The 18,376-nt window shown below is 36.8% G+C and overlaps 1 protein-coding gene across 3 annotated transcripts in view; it reads left to right on the plus strand.

Annotated features, from left to right (window-relative positions):
* Window positions 1-17,108, plus strand: part of LOC107685923 (rho GDP-dissociation inhibitor 2-like) — a 30,143-nt gene extending 13,035 nt beyond the window's left edge. For all 3 annotated transcript variants that reach the window (XM_016482678.1, XM_016482677.1, XM_016482679.1), the window contains exons 2-6: window positions 1,931-2,107; window positions 8,391-8,474; window positions 14,493-14,569; window positions 15,442-15,505; window positions 16,752-17,108. In XM_016482678.1, the coding sequence (XP_016338164.1) occupies window positions 1,936-2,107; window positions 8,391-8,474; window positions 14,493-14,569; window positions 15,442-15,505; window positions 16,752-16,957 (603 nt within the window). In that variant the 5' untranslated portion in view covers window positions 1,931-1,935 and the 3' untranslated portion in view covers window positions 16,958-17,108. The remainder of the gene's footprint in view (window positions 1-1,930; window positions 2,108-8,390; window positions 8,475-14,492; window positions 14,570-15,441; window positions 15,506-16,751) is intronic.
* The last annotated feature ends 1,268 nt before the right edge of the window (window positions 17,109-18,376 follow it).

The following is an 18,376-nucleotide window of genomic DNA, read 5'->3' on the forward strand; positions in this document are numbered from 1 at the left end:
TAGGAGTCTGATTTTGCTTTGCTAAAGTAAGTAAACTTTGCTTCCTTTTCTTCCTATAAACAAACTCGCGAGACTAGCATATCTCAGAGGCGCGCGCGCTGCGCATACGTCATACACCTTCCACCGGAACGCCTTCTGCGTATGACCGATAACGGAAGTGAGAGAAAAGTGTTTATTACGTTTGAAATATGGATATTTTTCTTACAAAAATGCATGGATTCACTACAGAAGGCCTTTATTCATCTTCCAGAGCCGTGTGAGGCACGTTTTATTATGAATGCGTGCGCTTTATTTGACGACTTGTGGACTTTTCAACTGCAACACCCCCTGACTGCAATGACAGAGCTTGGAATAGCCAGGACAATTTTTAATATAACTCCGACTGGATTCGTCTGAAAGGAGAAAGTCATATACACCTAGGATGCTTCGAGGGTGAGTAAAACACAAGCCAATTTTCATTTTTGGGTGAACTAACCCTTTAAAATGGTGATTTTTCCCAACTGTATCCATTACTTAAAATCATAATCGTGAAATAATCTGTTGAATTGAGATTCAATACATTTTAGTAAAAAAAATGTTTTTTAAATGTTTAATTACCAACAATATTATTGTCCTATTTTATTGATTGATAGATTTAGTATTTGTTAGTCAACGTTTGTTGATAGAAAATTACAAAATTGCCCAAATCCAGAAGTAAAACTGCATTTAAGCATGTCGGGCTTTGTCTGACAGGGTTGCAAAAACTGCACAACTCAGAAATTATATAGAAAATAAAACAGCTCATATAATATTGAGTTTGACCTCCTGAGGTTGGCAGTTCATAATTTCTGAAGGTTAAGAGTTTTACGCCCCATTTTGTACCCTGTATTTCTGTGCAACACTTACACAAGACTGCTTCTCTATGACAAATTGTTGTCCCTGTTCTTGGCCTTCTGCATGGAGAGCAGTTTTCTGGGTCTTTATTTTCCTCTTTTTCTCTGAGGAGTAATACCTCAGCTGTCTGCTCGCCGAGTTGCGATTTTCTCCGGTAATTATTAGCTGTTACGCTGAAACGCGGTGTGTTGGTTGTGACAATAAAAAACACATTTTTCTATGTCTGACATGTGGGTGAATTAATAAAAACAATGATTTCTTTAAAGAGATCTGGTAAAACCAGACTGGCTCATTATAATTAAACAGGGACAGCTACGTTCAGTTGCTCTTATATATTGTCAGACTGGGCATTTAGCTAGGAACCATCTCTCAAATGAACTGAATAGAAATTGTATTGCTCTGCTAAGGGAGGATTACAACAAATAATTCTGAATATTAAAAGAGATAAATGTGCAAATCTATTGTCTCAAACTGTATTAGCAAATCTGAATTGGTTTGAGTTTCAAGCCTAAACAATGTGTGAGAGGTGGAAACATAACAGAAAATACATTCAATCTGTCTTTTATCAGAGCGTTACCCATCTGTAGAACCACATAAGCCATATAGTTTAACAGGACATAGATTTCACACTAGAGTTTTACACTAATAGTTCCATATCTGGCCATTTTTTGCTCTTAACAGACTCTACAAACTTGATCGTGACTAGCCTGCTGAAGTCCTTTTCAAAACCAGTCTAGAAATGTGGTCCAAAAGCTATAAAGTAATAAAGGCAAAATTCAATATTTTAGTCAATTTTAAAGCAAGTCAATAACAGAAACAGGAACCATGAACTACATCTAAATTCAGATGGAAATGATAAATTATAAAAATGTTCAAGTCACAGCCACAGCCCTCAGTCTGGTAAATAAGAATGTTGTTTCATCCAGGTATGTTGTGAAATTGTGATAAGCTTGATCTGTATGTGAAGATGCATATGAATGTTCTTTTAAACATATTGAGAAGGAATAGATGAAGATTATTTTCCTTTTTAACACCCCTCATCCCCATTTTTTCTCAGGCATAATGGCTGATAAAGATAAAGATGTGCCAGTGGTTGAGGATGAAGATGAGCCAGATCTGAACTACCAGCCTCCGGCTCAGAAGAGCTTGCAGGAGATCCAGGAACTGGACAAGGATGATGAAAGCCTGAACAAGTACAAGCAAACCCTCCTGGGTTCTGGACCTGTGGTGGCAGGTTAGTATACCTTTACTAAAAACCAGGGAAATATTTTTGAAACACCTTACTGTATGTGCACACTATTCATTATAAATATAATTTATACACTACAGTTCAAAAGTTTGGGGTCAGTAAATTGTTTTTTTAAGAAATTAATACTTTTATTCAATAAGGATGCATTAAATTGATCAAAAGTGACAGTAAAGACATTTGTAATGTTAGTTGGTTTTAATGTTAGTTTTATCACATAAATGTTGTTTTAGTTATCTATATAGCAATACTGGAAAAAATGTATGATGGTTTCCACAAAAATATTAAAGGGGTAGTTCACCCAAAAATGATAATTAGCCGTTAAACGTTATAACTACTTTTCTGTGGTTCGTGTCGTACACGAAAGCCGTTCCGGGATGACGTAGGCATGGCATAAGCGCCTGTGAAAACCAACATTTGTTTACAGGAGCAAAGGAAACAAAGTTTTCTTACTTTAGCAAAGGAAAACCAGTGTCCTCTTGGCTTATATCGAAATCCTCCAACATTTTTCTTTACAAATCCAAGTTTTGTACTTCTAATTCATGACCAGTGTTTTGTTTTGTTCTCTCCTCTCTGCTTCAGCGTTCGTCACTTCTCACCGGCGCATGCGCTACGCCTACGTCATCCGCCCGGAATGAATGCGCGTACAACAGTTGCTGAAGCTAGAGATCACTGTTTATAAAATACAACTACGGTGGCCGAGAGAGCTCAACGCGCTGCAAATGAAAAAAACACAGGCAAATAGAAAAAAAACACCTGCAAATTAAGAAAACATTTGACAACACAAATTCTCACAACACATCCAAATACAGAAACGCGCGGCAAATTCTAACAACACAAATAAATACAGAAACGCGCTGCAAATTTTCACAACACAAACAAATACAGAAACGCGCTGCAAATTCTCACAACACAAACAAATACAGAAACGCGCTGCAAATTCAAATTAAGAAAACTTCTTCATCAATTTGACAACACACGCGCTGCAAATTCTCACAACACAAACAAATACAGAAACGCACTGCAAATTCTCACAACACAAAGAAAGAAACGCACTTCCCTTAAACATTTCCGATGTGGTCTGTGCATATTTGCAGCGCTTTTCTGTTTTTGTTTGTTTGTTTTGTATTTGCAGCACGTTTCGTTGTTTGTGTTGTGAGAATTTGCAGCGCGTTTCTGTATTTGGCTGTAGGGGTGTGCGATATATATCGTCTGCGATAATATCGTAATTGTTGTTTTAACAATGTGCGATTTGACATTATCGAGTATTTTGCAAAAACCATTCAAAACATCCCTACAGAGCTCAGGCATACATTACGTGAAGTCTAGACTAGTGCGTGTGCGCATTTAGTGTGTTTTCTTTCACTGCATGATTCAGTCTATTAAAATGCATTTAGAATGATCACAAATTCAAGACATGAAGTCAGCTGTCATCGGCAGTCCTTAAGGTACCAAGCACAATAACACACTCAGCAAAATATCGTCTAATTATCGTTATCGATAAAATCCCATAAAATATCGAGATATAATTTTTTGTCAATATCGCACACCCCTATTTGGCTGTGTTGTGAGTATTTGCCGCGCGTGTGTTGTCAAATTGATGAAGTGGTTTTCTTAATTTGCAGGTGTTTTTCATTTGCAGCTCGCTGAGCTCTCTCGGCCACCGTATAAAACCCATATTTATAGATGCACACAAATAATGAATGTTACAAAAAATCTCATCTTCTGAAGATTGCATTGTCTTCATGGTTAAAGCTATAGCTCAGCTCTCCAGGGACAGCTCTCTCTTTTCCTCTTGCTGTCTAGCCGGATTCAGTTCCCCTGGGACTCCAGTCTTGGTTCAAAGTCCCCAAACAATATCCTCTTATCTCAGAGAATAAATGAGAAGGTGGCTACCACTTAGTCTGAAGAGCATGTCTTTGAACTGCTTTGTTGTTTAGAGAAACATGAATTATGATTCCACTCACTGTGTAACGCCAGATCATTTGCATTTGATATTCTGTACTGCTGTACAATGTATTAATTATAAGATCAGTTATTGTATTTCTCGCTCAGTTAAGGAGTGAAATAGCTTTGTCTCTTTTCTGTTTCCCATCATGAAGAATTGTTTATGTGATATTATGATCAAAGCCCAGCATTTCTAATTTCTTTTACCACAGGGAAAATCCAAATATGCACTATAAATCCTTTAAGTGTGAACTGGAAATACTTACTGATGCAGTATTGCTAAAGGCATAAAAGGCAGATTAATTTCCTCTTGACGGCTACCACTTAGTCTGAAGAGCATGGCTTTGAACTGCTTTGTTGTTTAGAGAAACATGAATTATGATTCCACTCACTGTGTAACGCCAGATAATTTGCATTTGATATTCTGTACTGCTGTACAATGTATTAATTATAAGATCAGTTATTGTATTTCTCGCTCAGTTAAGGAGTGAAATAGCTTTGTCTCTTTTCTGTTTCCCATCATGAAGAATTGTTTATGTGATATTATGATCAAAGCCCAGCATTTCTAATTTCTTTTACCACAGGGAAAATCCAAATATGCACTATAAATCCTTTAAGTGTGAACTGGAAATACTTACTGATGCAGTATTGCTAAAGGCATAAAAGGCAGATTAATTTCCTCTTGACTCACAGGGGCTTAGAACGTTTGATTTAGTTTGATTTACTCACCCTCATGTCATTCCAAACCTGTATGTTAAGACTGGTGTTATTTAAGTATTATTTATATTTTTTTTATTTAATTCAATTTTATTTTTATATTAGCAGTTTTAATTGTAATTTTGGTTTAATTTTTTTTTAAATTTTGTTAAGACCTTTTGTAATTTGTAATATTAATATTTAGTTAAATTTAGAATTTAATTTTTAGTTTATATTTATTTCCAGTTAGTACTTATTTTGGTTAGTTACCAAGGCAACATTTCTAATTGACAAATGATAATGGTCAGTGCATTATTAAAAAATTCTCCTTTTGTGCTCCACAGAGGAAAAAATATGGGTCACGAGGGTGAATAAATGATGATTAATTTTTCTCACTGGGACTGAAAACACTGGAAATATGAAGCAGGTTGGACGTCCATTAATTTGCCATAAGATTTCCTCAGATATAATAGCGAGATTGTGCCAGGGTGATCAGTCATGTTTGAGCATGCGGTCCCCGAGTGAGCGACTCGGAGCGAGTGATGCCAGCAGCGGGTAGCGGTACTTGTAGACATCAACGAATGTTTAACTGTAGTTCCCACTTTCAAAACCAGCCCACCCTGCATCAATAACACTGCATCAATGAGACCTGTCCAACAATTTGCTATGTGCAGTTTTACACCGCTAGCTCCCTCTTGGCGTTGCAGAAACAATCATTCAGTGGAACAGCAGAGTTAAGCGCCTAATTTAAGCTAGTCACCAGCCCCGCGTGCTTTATGGGACAACTTCTTCGACATATGGAAGTTCACACATCAAACCCTCACTCTCGTGTTGTTTCCCTCAAGTTGTCAGAGCTTTGGTGGAGGGGAATAGAGATTTAAATGCCACTTATTACATCACACAAGCCATTGTATGCCTTCAGACAACTTGAAATATAGCGTATGAACCGCTTTTATAGCGCTTTTGTGGTGCTTTTTGGGTGTTCTTTTGTCCTTTTTTGGAGCTTGACAGACATAGTCACAATGCACTATTGTTGTATTGAAAAGATTCAGAAATTCTCCTTTTATGTTCCAATGAATTACAGCGTGCAGGTTTGGAATGACATAAATAATGACAGCATTTTCTTTTTTGGGTGAACTGTACCTTTAAGGGGTGTGTCAGCTGCAGTTCTATCACAGTTAAATGTGCTGAGACTGCATGCTGGGGTCAATAACCTGCAGCAGCTCTGTGTCCACCTAAACCCTGTCAGGCCCGATCTATTTCTGTAATGGGTGGCACTCCTAGACACAAGTAACTAAGGAGGGAATGCATGGCAGTTCATTAGCAACGCTGACTGACAAGACTTTAAATGCCTCCTTATCTCATAATGAAGATGTTTGTATGTTTGTGAAAGACACTGTAGCTCTGTTCCATAACCTAGTGAGCTGAATTTTAAAGAAGTGATGGCACGTTCCTGACTCAAAGGCTGTTGTAAAAATAGGCAACGTAATTGTGCTGCCTTTCAAGATGCATTTTTTTCCCCAAATTCTAAGGCAACATTGCAGAAAAGGCAACTACGGAATATATTGCAGCAGGTTCAGTGAAAAATTTGATCCAAGATGGCGGATAAATAATGACTTTAAAAATAGCTACTGCATAAATATTTTGTTCTCTTCCTAAAATTATTGATAAAAATTGTTGGATGGTTCATTTAAACAATATTTTTGCTGTATAGTTTTATTATTAGAGTATCATCTTGTTAGCTTAGCAATATGCTAATGTTTACTGTTGAAATCAATTTTACCCGATATTTGTGTGTATTTTTTACATGTATTTTCATGAGTAATTAGAGAATTATTCCATTAGCTTAGCAACATGCTAACGTCATACTGTTGAAATCAATTTTACCCATTTTGAGTATCGTTCTGTTAGCTTAGGAACATGCTAATGTCAAACTCAATTTAAATCAGTTTTATCTAATATTTGTATGTATTTTTTTTATAGACTATAGCTATGTTTCCATCACCCTATTTTAATGCGCATTTTGAAGTATCACATGAGAAACGAGTGATGGAAATGCCGAATTTCTAATAAAAATCCCTTAATTCGCAAAAAAGTTTTTACGCTCACTTGAGGTGGTTTTTGACTTATGCGAAAAAGGGTTGATGCAAATAATGGGAGATGGAAATGCATTTGCGAATAAATTCCTCCAAGTGCATCAAAAAAGTCATGTGACTTTGTGCTATGGGACGGCAAAACCTGACTAAACAGCGGACCGATCTCATTCCACAGCATCTAAAATGTTGTTATGGTCATTCGGAAATGCACGAGCAAAGTCTGTCATCAAATTATTTCTGTTATAATTGCCTCCCAGAAATGTCTTACAGTCACGACTGCGTTCCCAAACAGCAGCATCCACCTCCGAAAGCAATGACCGCATTCATTGTGTTTCGTCTGCTCGCTCTGAGGCGCAAGTAATTTATTATATATGAAAATTTAATTCTCCTACTTTTCTTAGTGATTTATAGTGCCAGTTTATCAGGAAGTGACGTACCAGGAACCAGTTTTGCGCATAAGTTAAATTCGCAACTTTGGATGGAAACCCGGCTTATGATATTTTAGCTTAACAAAATGCTCAGTTATCAATTATGAGTCCTGTGTTATCAATTATGTGATCCTGTGCTGCCTATGTAGAGTGTTCTTAATCAATCCATGAGCATTAGGATGCCGTCTATGTTGGCTGTAGGAATTAAGTCAGCTCACTCAGTTTTGGAGCACAGCTTTTCATATAGACGACAGATAAAACAAAGGAAATGAGTGTGAATTGTATGGCTGGAAAGAGCCGTCTTTTCACAAACCTGAAATGATGATGTTCATGTGCACATACCTGAGATGATTAATGTGTATTATTTACACACTGACTGGTCAGTTTGTTTCAGGTGCACATGAAGGCCCTGTTTCCCCCTTCCCATTTTCACTCAATTTAGTCTAGTCTAAGTGTCTCCTCTCTGGTCTGAGACACATGCTGAATGCATGGATGAATTGGCTTGGAGGATTGACTGGGCCAGTAATGCTGGATAGACAGGATACGCAAGAATGGGCAGATTCTGGTATTTTTCCTCAGCCAGACTTGCAGTGCTACTGACAAGAATGATAACTCAAATTGTGCAGAAGATGTGCGCTATTACTTTTCGAAGTGATCAGACTTACAGTTTTTACCTGGTGAACAATAAAATGGGCAAGAAAGTAATGCAGACTTAAAATGAAGGAGAATTCTTAGTCATGTCTTAGAATATCTTGGCTTTTGCCAGTAAGCAGCCACCTAGAAACAACCTAGCATTATATAGCACTGTGCTAAAACCACTCAGAACACCTTAACAACCAAATACAACTGTTATTTAACCAGAAAATCACCTTGGTCTAAAAGAGATGCAGCTGCACTGCATGCTGACAATATTACTCCCAGTAAACACTCCCAGTCATACCGTTGAAATCAACATGGTCAAATATTTTTTTTCACAAAAGAAACAAGGATACTCTGATGAATAAGTGGGTTTATCCCAGTACAGCTAGTTTAAGTACAGTTTAATAATAAATGTAGAGGTGACATTTTTTCTGTTTCTCATCTGTTTTATTAATTGCATTGTAGATCCCAGCATTCCTAATGTTCAAGTGACCAGACTCACTCTGATGTGTGACCAGGCCCCTGGACCCATCACCATGGACCTGACAGGTGAGTCTCATGAGAACAATTATCCAACAAGTGATTTATAATTCACACATAATCCAGTTCACTTAAAAATGAGGGCTGTCGATCAATTAAAAATATCATTGACTTAATTATTCAGATTTATCAGAAATACAGATACTGACTGTGACAGTCCCTTGAATGGGATTGTTGTATTTCTTTTATTTGAATATATTATTTTTATTATGTTGCACACAATATTTTTACATTATTAATTGTACTAAAGTAATACTACACTGACCAGTGTTATTTATTTTGGTATTACTTATACCATTTAGCATTTATTAATATTTTAAAATTTAGCCTTTTCAGTTTTCGTTTTAATTTTAGTTATGGTTTAGTAAATTTATATGATTTTTTGTTTTTGGTGTTTTTAGAAATATTTCTATAGAGCTTTAATTGATTTTTATTTCAGTTTAGTTTTAGTAATTTTACTACTTCGACTTAAGTTGCCAAGGCAACATTTCTAATTTTAGTTTTTCATCTAATATGTATATATTACTTTATTTCAGTTTTATTTCAATAAATGAAATCAAATGAAAATAATTTTTAATAGTTCACTTTTAGTTAACAATAACAACACTGACATTGACAGCCCTATTTCAAATCAGTAGCTTCCACGTTGCATGATTAGTATTCGTAGGATAATAGTTGTGTGGGTTGAGGTAAGTGGGTTGAATCTGCGGTCTCTAATGTCCACACAAAGGCTTCTGGTCAAGAGCTGGAAGGGCATGTGCTTAGTTGACACTATTGACAGAGGCTCAGCAGCTCTGCACTGCATTCTAATGCTTCACCTCCCCTGCCTTCAGAGGGATGATGTCATTCCTTCCACTGCCAGCCAACACCACGCAAGCAGATCTGCAACACAAATCAACGTGCACTGCTGTGTATGTAACCACGTCCCGCCTCCATACACTGGAGGGGACTGTCGGGTCTTTTGATGGTCAGAGCAGGTTTCTGCCGCTCTCCTTTGCCCTCAGCCGGTTCGACAGTGTATTCCTCTCTTTAACAGCGGGAACACGGCAAAAGGGCACCTGGTTGCTAGGCGATGGGATGATTCTGGGCTGTTTAAGTCTGAGCTTTAAAGTTAGAAGACCTTTTCAGATATAAAATCTGTAACATCATTCACAGCGTAAAAAAGCTATGTACCAGCATGTTTCCTCTTTTAGAACAAAACCAGAAGTGACTCTGCTGTTTGAGTTGGTACAGGAAAGCGTTGCCTTCTAACATAGAGTAGTACATTGTTGCACTTTTGTGTGTGCACTTCCTGTTTAGCAACTTTTATTCTAAAATTACCTCGACCCTGACACAAGGGGAACAAAACACGGTTCCTTTCTTCATTGGCACCCTGATGGTGGATTAGATGTTCATTTTAGCTAACCTTGTATGACACTGACATTTTTTTTTTTTTGGCAGTGATAGTTATTGTTCTTTTATAAATATATCCTTTTAGTTTCATCAATATTTTGTCACAGCATATTCATAAATTACAGAAAATGATTATTAATAATAATAACAACAACAATATTAGTAATAATCAATGTTTCTTGAGTATCAAATCAGCACATTCAAATGATTTCTGAAGGATCATTTGACACTGAAGACTGGAGAAATTACAAAAAAGCTGAAAATTCAGCTTTGACAACACAGGAGTTAATTATCTTAAAGTATATTAAAAAAGAAAACAGTTATTTTAAGTTGTAATGATATTTCACAATATTACGGTTTTACTGTTTTTGACCAAATAAATGCAACCTTGGTGAACATAAGACACTTACTTCAAAAGTATAAAAAGCATTACCCCAAACTTTTGAATGGTAGTGTACTGTATATTAAATTATTTTTTTAAGATGCAGGTTTTTGCATTGAAATTCTGTGCTACAACTTTAAATTCACCTCAATCCATACATATAAACAGTTTTCACAGTGCAAGAAACTGCAGACAAACAGCATAAGATCTTGCTCTGAACTGTAAGCAGGAGCACATTAGCGATCTGGGATCCAGGAACGCAGTTGTGACAGAGTCCTGCTGTAAGTGACAGCCGAGCATGGCACCTCACGTTGGGACGTCCACTGGGATGGAACACACTAACCAGACTGAGTTTTTGATGGATGGGGCTGGGCTGCTCTGCTGACGTTCAGATTAGAGCAGCAGGAAGCCAGACCTTATCACAGTGCTCTTAATTGAATCTGAATAGTGAGTCCACATCTGAGCAGTCGAATATTTTAGCACAGAGGATGCACTCTTAAAGGAATAGTTCACCCTAAGGGGAAGTCGTGGCCTAATGGTTAGAGAGTCGGACTCGTAACCCAAAGGTTGTGGGTTCGAGTCTCATACCGGCAGGGATTGTAGGTGGGGGGAGTGAATGTACAGCGCTCTCTCCCACCTTCAATACCATGACTGAGGTGCCCTTGAGCAAGGCACTTGCTCAACTGCCCAACTGCCCAACTGCTCCCCGGGCGCTGCAGCAAAAATAGCTGCCCACTGCTCCGGGTGTGTGTTCACGGTGTGTGTGTTCACTGCTGTGTGTGTGCACTTTGGATGGGATAAATGCAGAGCACCAATTCCGAGTATGGGTCACCATACTTGGCCACATGTCACATCACTCACTAAAAATAAAAAATTCACTGAAAATGTACTCACCCTCAGGTTATCCAAGATGTAGATGTGTTCGTTTCTTCATTGGAACTGATTTGGAGAAATTTTGCATTATCACTTGCTCTCCAGTGGATCCTCTGCAGTGAATGGGTGCCGTCAGAATGAAAGTCAAAACAGCTGATAAAAACATGACTGCACACGGCTCCAGTCCATCAGTTACTGTCTTGTAAAGCAAAAAGCTGTGTTTGAAAGAAACAAATCCATCATTAAGTAGTTTTAACTTTAAAACGTTGCTTCTGGCCAAAATACCAGTCCAGAATCCATAAAAAGTTTCCCTTCTCTGAAAAAGCCCATCCCCTGTTGTCATCTCACATCAAGTTTTTCAATATAAAATGCAATATTATAAAACGGATAGTTCCGGTCCTTGAGTCTGATTGGTTGAGAATCAACCAATCAGTTCGAAGCTGTTGTAAAACGGATAGTTCCGGTCCTTGATTCTAATTGGTTGAGAATCAACCAATCAGTTCGAAGCTGTTGTAAATTACTCTACAAACACACACCTTTGTTTACATCTGTGTGTTGCTCGGCAACCACTTTGTTGCAACCACAACTGTTTCTGAGGAACTACATTGTTTGGTGGAAGAATAATGTTTTTATTTATATCGTTACACTTTATTTGCTCTGTTTTATTCTGTGAAATCTTACTACGTATATGGAATAACCGTTATATAAAAGCAATAAGCCCCGTGAAGCTGTGGTTTACAGTGAATTAATAACAGCTAAGGGGCGTTGTTAGGCACGACGTGAAGCTTGGGGCTTATTGCTTTATTATGGGTATATTTTAACCAACAGCAATGGTTTTGAAATTAAAAATGTCTTGATGTATTTGTTTATTACAAACATACAGCTTTTCGCTTCACAAGATGTTAATTGATAAACTAGAGTTGTGTGGATTACTTGTGGATAATTTTAATGTTTTTATCAGCTGTTTGGACTCTCTTTCTGACGGCACCCATTCACTGCAGAGGATCCATTGGTGTATAAGTGATGTAAAGTGAAATTTCTGCAAATCTGTTCTGTAAATTATAAGCAAATTTAAATTTTTAGGTGAACTATTACTTTAACCCTGTTGGCTTTTTATTTGTGCTGCTTTATTAAATTTTGAGTCTTTTCATGAGCTGTACTTTGCAAATATAAATTAATGAGCTATTTGGCAGTTCCAATTCAGCTTACCGTCACATTTATATGGATGTGAAAATATTGATTTAAAAATTCAGAACCATTTTGTCCTTTCTTGGCAATGCAGGAACCGGATCTTTTAGTGAAGCAAGATTTAGTGAGTTATGTTGATGGTGATGAGGTGTCTGTGTTGATCGCTGCAGCAGTGGGAGTGAGGGTGGAACGGGGCACTCGCATTCTCACCCCGTGCCAGATTGCAGCTCCTCCAGACTGCTAGAGCCTCCACTGGGATCTTCCTTATTATCCATCTCCATCTATGCTCTCTTGCTGCTGCTGTGTGCTGCTGCTGCAAACAGCATACCAACTACAACTTCAGCAAACTGTGTTCATAACCAACACCCCTGAATCTTCAATCACAGGGAGAGAGTGAACACATATCTCCCTCATGAACCTTCTCTCTCACAGTTACAATTGTTTGCAAATTAAAGAGAAGAAAACACCTATGAAAATAGCTTTAGGTTTATGCAAATTATTCAGAAATACTTGACATACAGGTTGACCTCTAATTAAATTTAAATCTAATTTAAACCTGTGAATGAACAAAGTTTATTTTAGAAATACACACATAACAGTTCAAATGTTTGCGGTCAGTAATTTTTTGGAACAAATGAATACTTCTATTCAATAAAGATGTATTAAATTGATTAAAACAGACAATATATATACAGTGGGTACGGAAAGTATTCAGACCCCTTCAATTTTTCACTCTTTGTTATATTGTGTGTATATATATATATATCTTTATTACAAAAGATTTTTATTTCAATTAAATTCTGTTCAAATAAACTTTGTTCATCAAAAAATTAAAAAAGAAAAATCCACAAAAATATTAAGTAGCAAATCTGCTTTCAAATATGATAATAATAAGAAATGGTTCTTGAGCACAAAATCAGCATATTAGAATGAGTAATGGCTGCATAAAATTCAGCTTTGCCATCACTGTAATTAATTACATTTTAAAATATATTCAAATAGAAAACAGTTATTTTAAATTATATTGATATTTCACAATATTACTGTTTTTATTTTATTTTTAATCAAGTACATACAGACTTGGTAAGCATAATGTGTGATATGGACAGACAGATCTAGTTTACATATAAGTGGAGCTAATCACCATGTCGTAAGGAGATCACACACGCCACGATTCAACGCTCACTGTCACAGATATGGACTAATTCTCTAAAACTAGTATTAAAGTTGAGATGTGGAGCGCAGGACACTAATGAACATATGGCGCTTTTCCACTGCGTGGTACGACTCGGCTCGGCACGGCTCGGGTTGGTTTGCGTTTCCACTGCAGTTCAGTACCGCTTTAGAGTGGGCGGGATTATTCACATGTCGTTATAGTTGCGCCGCCTCTATTGCTGCGACTCCTGAAAAACTTTTTCATTTCGCGTCGCTCCATCAAGCTTTCGCTGGATCCGCTCCTCTGCTATAAACGAGAGGAACGTCTGTACTTCCTCAACAGACAACGAAACAGCCACTTTTTGGTTGTTAAAAAAGGTGCGCTTGTTCAAAACAGTTGCGTTCGATCCTTCGCTGGCTGTGCTGATTTAAATCTAGCAGTTCTTTTGTGTTTGTGTCGCAAGTTCAGTGACGCAGGTAGTGACGATTCTCTCCGGCCAATCCGTGATCAGCAGAGTTTACACGTCACGTTTTGGTAACGGTACGGTTCGCTTGGAACCTCAACTGAGGTGGTACTAAAAAAAGTACCAGGTACTGTACCCAGTGGAAAACCCCCCAAAAATGAACCGTACCGAGCCGTACCGTGCCGTACCATGCAGTGGAAAAGCGCCAATAGTCTGGCATTTGGCATCATGTGAATAGCCCACAAATCATCGTTGATGTTGTTCATTGTATCAATCTCCGACTTCTTCTTCCTCCCCGTCTCTTTCAGTATCCATTACAAAACACTTAGGGCAGATTCAAGGGATAAATTGATAACGCAGCAGTTGCACTTTTGTAAGGAAGCTCTTTGCATTGAACTGAGTTGAACTACAAGCAGAAGGATGCGACCTGCAACATAAGAAGCTCACATTTACAATTCTGACATTGATTTATGCTGTATTTCTATAAAAACGTGATTATAACCATGTTAAATTGCAATTAATTTCACTCTGGCTGATGTAAATACATTTTTTGGTTTATTTTTGTTTACATAGGTGACCTCGATGCTTTGAAGAAGAAGAACTTCACCATGAAGGAGGGAGTGGACTACAGGGTGAAAATCCACTTCAAGGTGAAAAATCTGATTTTTGAACACAAACAGTATGCAGGTTATTCCTTTATACCGTGGCCTAAAAATACTGTTGTGTATTTTTATCTTCAAATCTATGTCAATATGAGATATTGTTAAAAAAGGCAAGTTTTAACATTATTGTTTCAGTGCCCTTGAAAGACTGATCCCAAGCTTCTTGCATGCTTAGAGCACTTGTGTTGTAAGATATGAAATCCATGGCTAGAAGTGGATAGATTGTTTATTTCCTGTCTTGACCAATCCGGCACTATGAAGAGCATACAGAAATACACTGACACTCTTTCCCAGGCTACAATTTCCTAAAAATAATACACTTGAACTATTTGTAAACAGATCGGGGTACAATGTAAGCACCAAATGGGTTTGTGTGTTTTTTTTTTTTCTTTTTCTTTTGGCTTCAAAATATGGGTTTGTGACAAAATATTATGTTTTGTAACAGTTTTCTCAAGAACATTTAATTAAAATGGCATCTAGAGTCACTTTACTTTACTGTGAGTCATGCCAGATCATATTCCTGCAAAATACAATTATTCACAAAATCCCTTTTGGATCCAGCAACTCGAACAATATCTTTCTATCCCATGATTCATCAGGAAAACTGGGCCTGATACAGCTTCATACAGAAGATAAAAGAGCTTTATAGTTCATGCTCAAATATACTAAAATAGACAATATGTTTATTTCAATGCATGGGCATTCCCTAAAAGGGAATGGCATGTGGAGTGAATTCCTAAAGGATCTAACAGGACCTCTGCTGGTGACTCTGTGCTACAACAGGTTGAATGTCCTGAGAATGAAAATGACATGTTAAATTAATAATATTTATTCTAATTCATCCCATCTGTTCCCATTAGGTCAACAGGGACATCGTGTCTGGACTGAAATATGTGCATCTGACCTACAGGAAAGGACTCAGAGGTAAGAGCATCTGTAGTCATGAATTTAAATGTTGGCAATTGGCGCTTAACAAGTGCTTGAGTCAAGGGTGTATTTGAAATCTTTATACACACATGTACTGTTTTAATGTGCATGATCTAAATCAGCATCTTGCAATGCCATTTTAAAGTACTATCTGAGAAACATGTTTCACTTGTATTTATATGCCATCATTTAGTCCAATAATAGAATAGAATAGAAAAATATCAGTCATAGTCAATAATCTCAATGACTGAGCCGCTTGAGCTGTATGGAGAGGACTAGGAGCAACACATCAATTTATTTATTCAAACATAAAAATTTAAATAAATGAATCTATTTTTTTATTAATTAATAGGCATATTTCAAATGGTTTGTTTAAATCATGTTTAAAGTGCAGTTAAAATAAAAAATACTAAAATGAATAAATCATTATTTAAAGGATTAGTTCACTTCCGGAATAAAAATTTAATGATAATTTACTCACCCCCATGTCATCCAAGATGTTCACATCTTTCTTTTTTCAGTCGCAAAGAAATTAAGGTTTTTGAGGAAAACATTCCAGGATTTTTCTCCATATAATAGACTTCAATGGTGACCAACGGTTTGAAGGTCCAAATTGCAGTTTCAATGCAGCTTCAAAGTGCTCTACACGATCCCAGCCGAGGAATAAGGGTCTTATCTAGCAAAACGATCAGTCATTTTCTAAAAAAATTCAAATGTATATACTTTTAATCACAAATGCTCATCTTGCACTCGCTCCACGATGCACGTCTGCAAATTCATGTAATTTAAATGATCAGGACATTTCTATTCTGGAAGTGAACTAATCCTTTAAATGGAAAAATAAACGGACTTATTTAAAATAGTTGAATCATGTTTTAAAATGTAGTTAAAATAATAAAATGATAAATTAGTTAATCATTTTTATTGATTAATTTTTTTAATTGAAAAATAAGACGACATTTCAAACGTTTGTTGTAAATGTAGTTAAATAAAACAATACAATTTAAATAAAAAAAAATACAAATAACTTTTTAATTTTGAACATTAAAAAAAATTGCTAGTTACATTTCTTTGTCCATTTGCCAATTACTTTTTCTTTGTCATTCTGTCAAACGCTTTACTTGATCCTTTTAACAATCAACTTAAAAAATGCCATTGGACAGGTTATTGTTGGGTGCAACCACCAATCAGCTTTTGATTTCTTTTTTAAGAATTTGACTCATTGATTTTTCTTTACCTGTAGTGGACAAGGCAGTGTACATGGTAGGAAGCTACGGTCCGAGAGCCGAGGAGCATGAGTTTATCACCCCGGTGGAGGAGGCTCCGAAGGGCATGATCGTTCGGGGAACCCACCACATCAAATCCTACTTCACAGACGACGACAAGACAGACCATCTGTCGTGGGAGTGGAACCTGCAAATCAAAAAAGACTGGGACAGTGCAGAGTAAAGAGGTTCTTCCTCTGTCTCTCTCTCTCCCAGATGCATAGCAACATACCCAATTTATCACAGATGTTTAAAACAGAGACATAGGCTAGGTAGATATGCAGCTGGAGCTGGCTTTGCAAGTGATTAAATAACAATTAGTTGTATAAAAAAAACTATGAAGATATTCCTACATATTAGGTATAATCAACGGTTGAGGACATACAGTGACTGGCAGGGTATTAGAGGCGACTTAGTACTTTGTAATAGATATAACAACGGTGTAACCAACAAATGAAATCCCTCATGCCTGTACACTCAGGTTTTAGTGTATACTGTAAATGTAAATATTGCAATGTCAGTATTCTTGCATTGCATTTAGAGTTCTTTACAGAGCCCATGACCAGATCAGTGCATGCTTGAATGTGAAGCCATCGTGTCTGCAATGGCTAATTTCTTGTATTATCGATGATGTAATCAGCCTGCGGTTACCTGATAAATACATGTGTAGGACGTGGTTTGTACTAAGTGTTGCTTGTCAAAAAAAGGTATTTCTGAGCATTAAACCCCTGTAGAAAAGATCAACTTAAGCCAGTATGAAGTTGTCCGGCTGTTCACCAGCAAACAATTCTGGTTCACTTTTCTTGCTGGTTAGTCCTGACTGGAACATCAGCTTCTCTAAAATGCAACATTTGCTGGTGATATCGCTGGTCTTTTCAGCTGGAAACCATCAGTGGAGCCCATAATCAAGCACCCTCTTCATTCCCTGAAACAGTTTAAGATCTGTTTATCTCTGTCCAGTTGTCTGTAACTGTCTTCCATCTAGCTTTTATATTAGATTGTCTCTGTTTTTTGTTTTTTTGACATTCCAAAATAAATACATTTATTGTTTATATGCCTGCTGATACTGTTACCCGACACTTCCATCTCCATCGCTGATTTTATTATCTGACACAAGAATATCTTGATTTCTCTTGAATAATTCCCTACTACACTATCATATTCAAAAATGTTAGATAATATTGCAGAATATTCCAAATACTCTGTGGAAATGATTGGGTTTTACTGTTTCTACAGAATAACATTTCTTTAAAAAGTTAATAAATGCCACGGGAAATGTCTTAACTGGCATGCGCATTATGTAATGCCTTTATGAGAGACAAATGCTGAATCATTAACTGTGAGCTAGTCAGCAAGACATACATATGAGAAAGCATGCAAAAGATTCGCTGAAAGGTTTTTTTTGTGAATTGTCATTTTTGATAACTGTGATTCCATATTCAAAATATAAGATGTATTTGATCAAATTAAATCCTTACAATATTTCAAAATATATCACATGATGTATATTTTCTCAAATTCATATTGTGACTGAAATTTTCTTCATAATTAGATGTCATTAGTCTGCTTGTGGTCTGTATTGCATGATGCTGCTTTTTAAAAC

The sequence above is a fragment of the Sinocyclocheilus anshuiensis genome, unplaced genomic scaffold, assembly GCF_001515605.1.
Source record: "Sinocyclocheilus anshuiensis isolate Anshui unplaced genomic scaffold, SAMN03320099.WGS_v1.1 scaffold701, whole genome shotgun sequence".
Taxonomy (NCBI): domain Eukaryota; kingdom Metazoa; phylum Chordata; class Actinopteri; order Cypriniformes; family Cyprinidae; genus Sinocyclocheilus; species Sinocyclocheilus anshuiensis.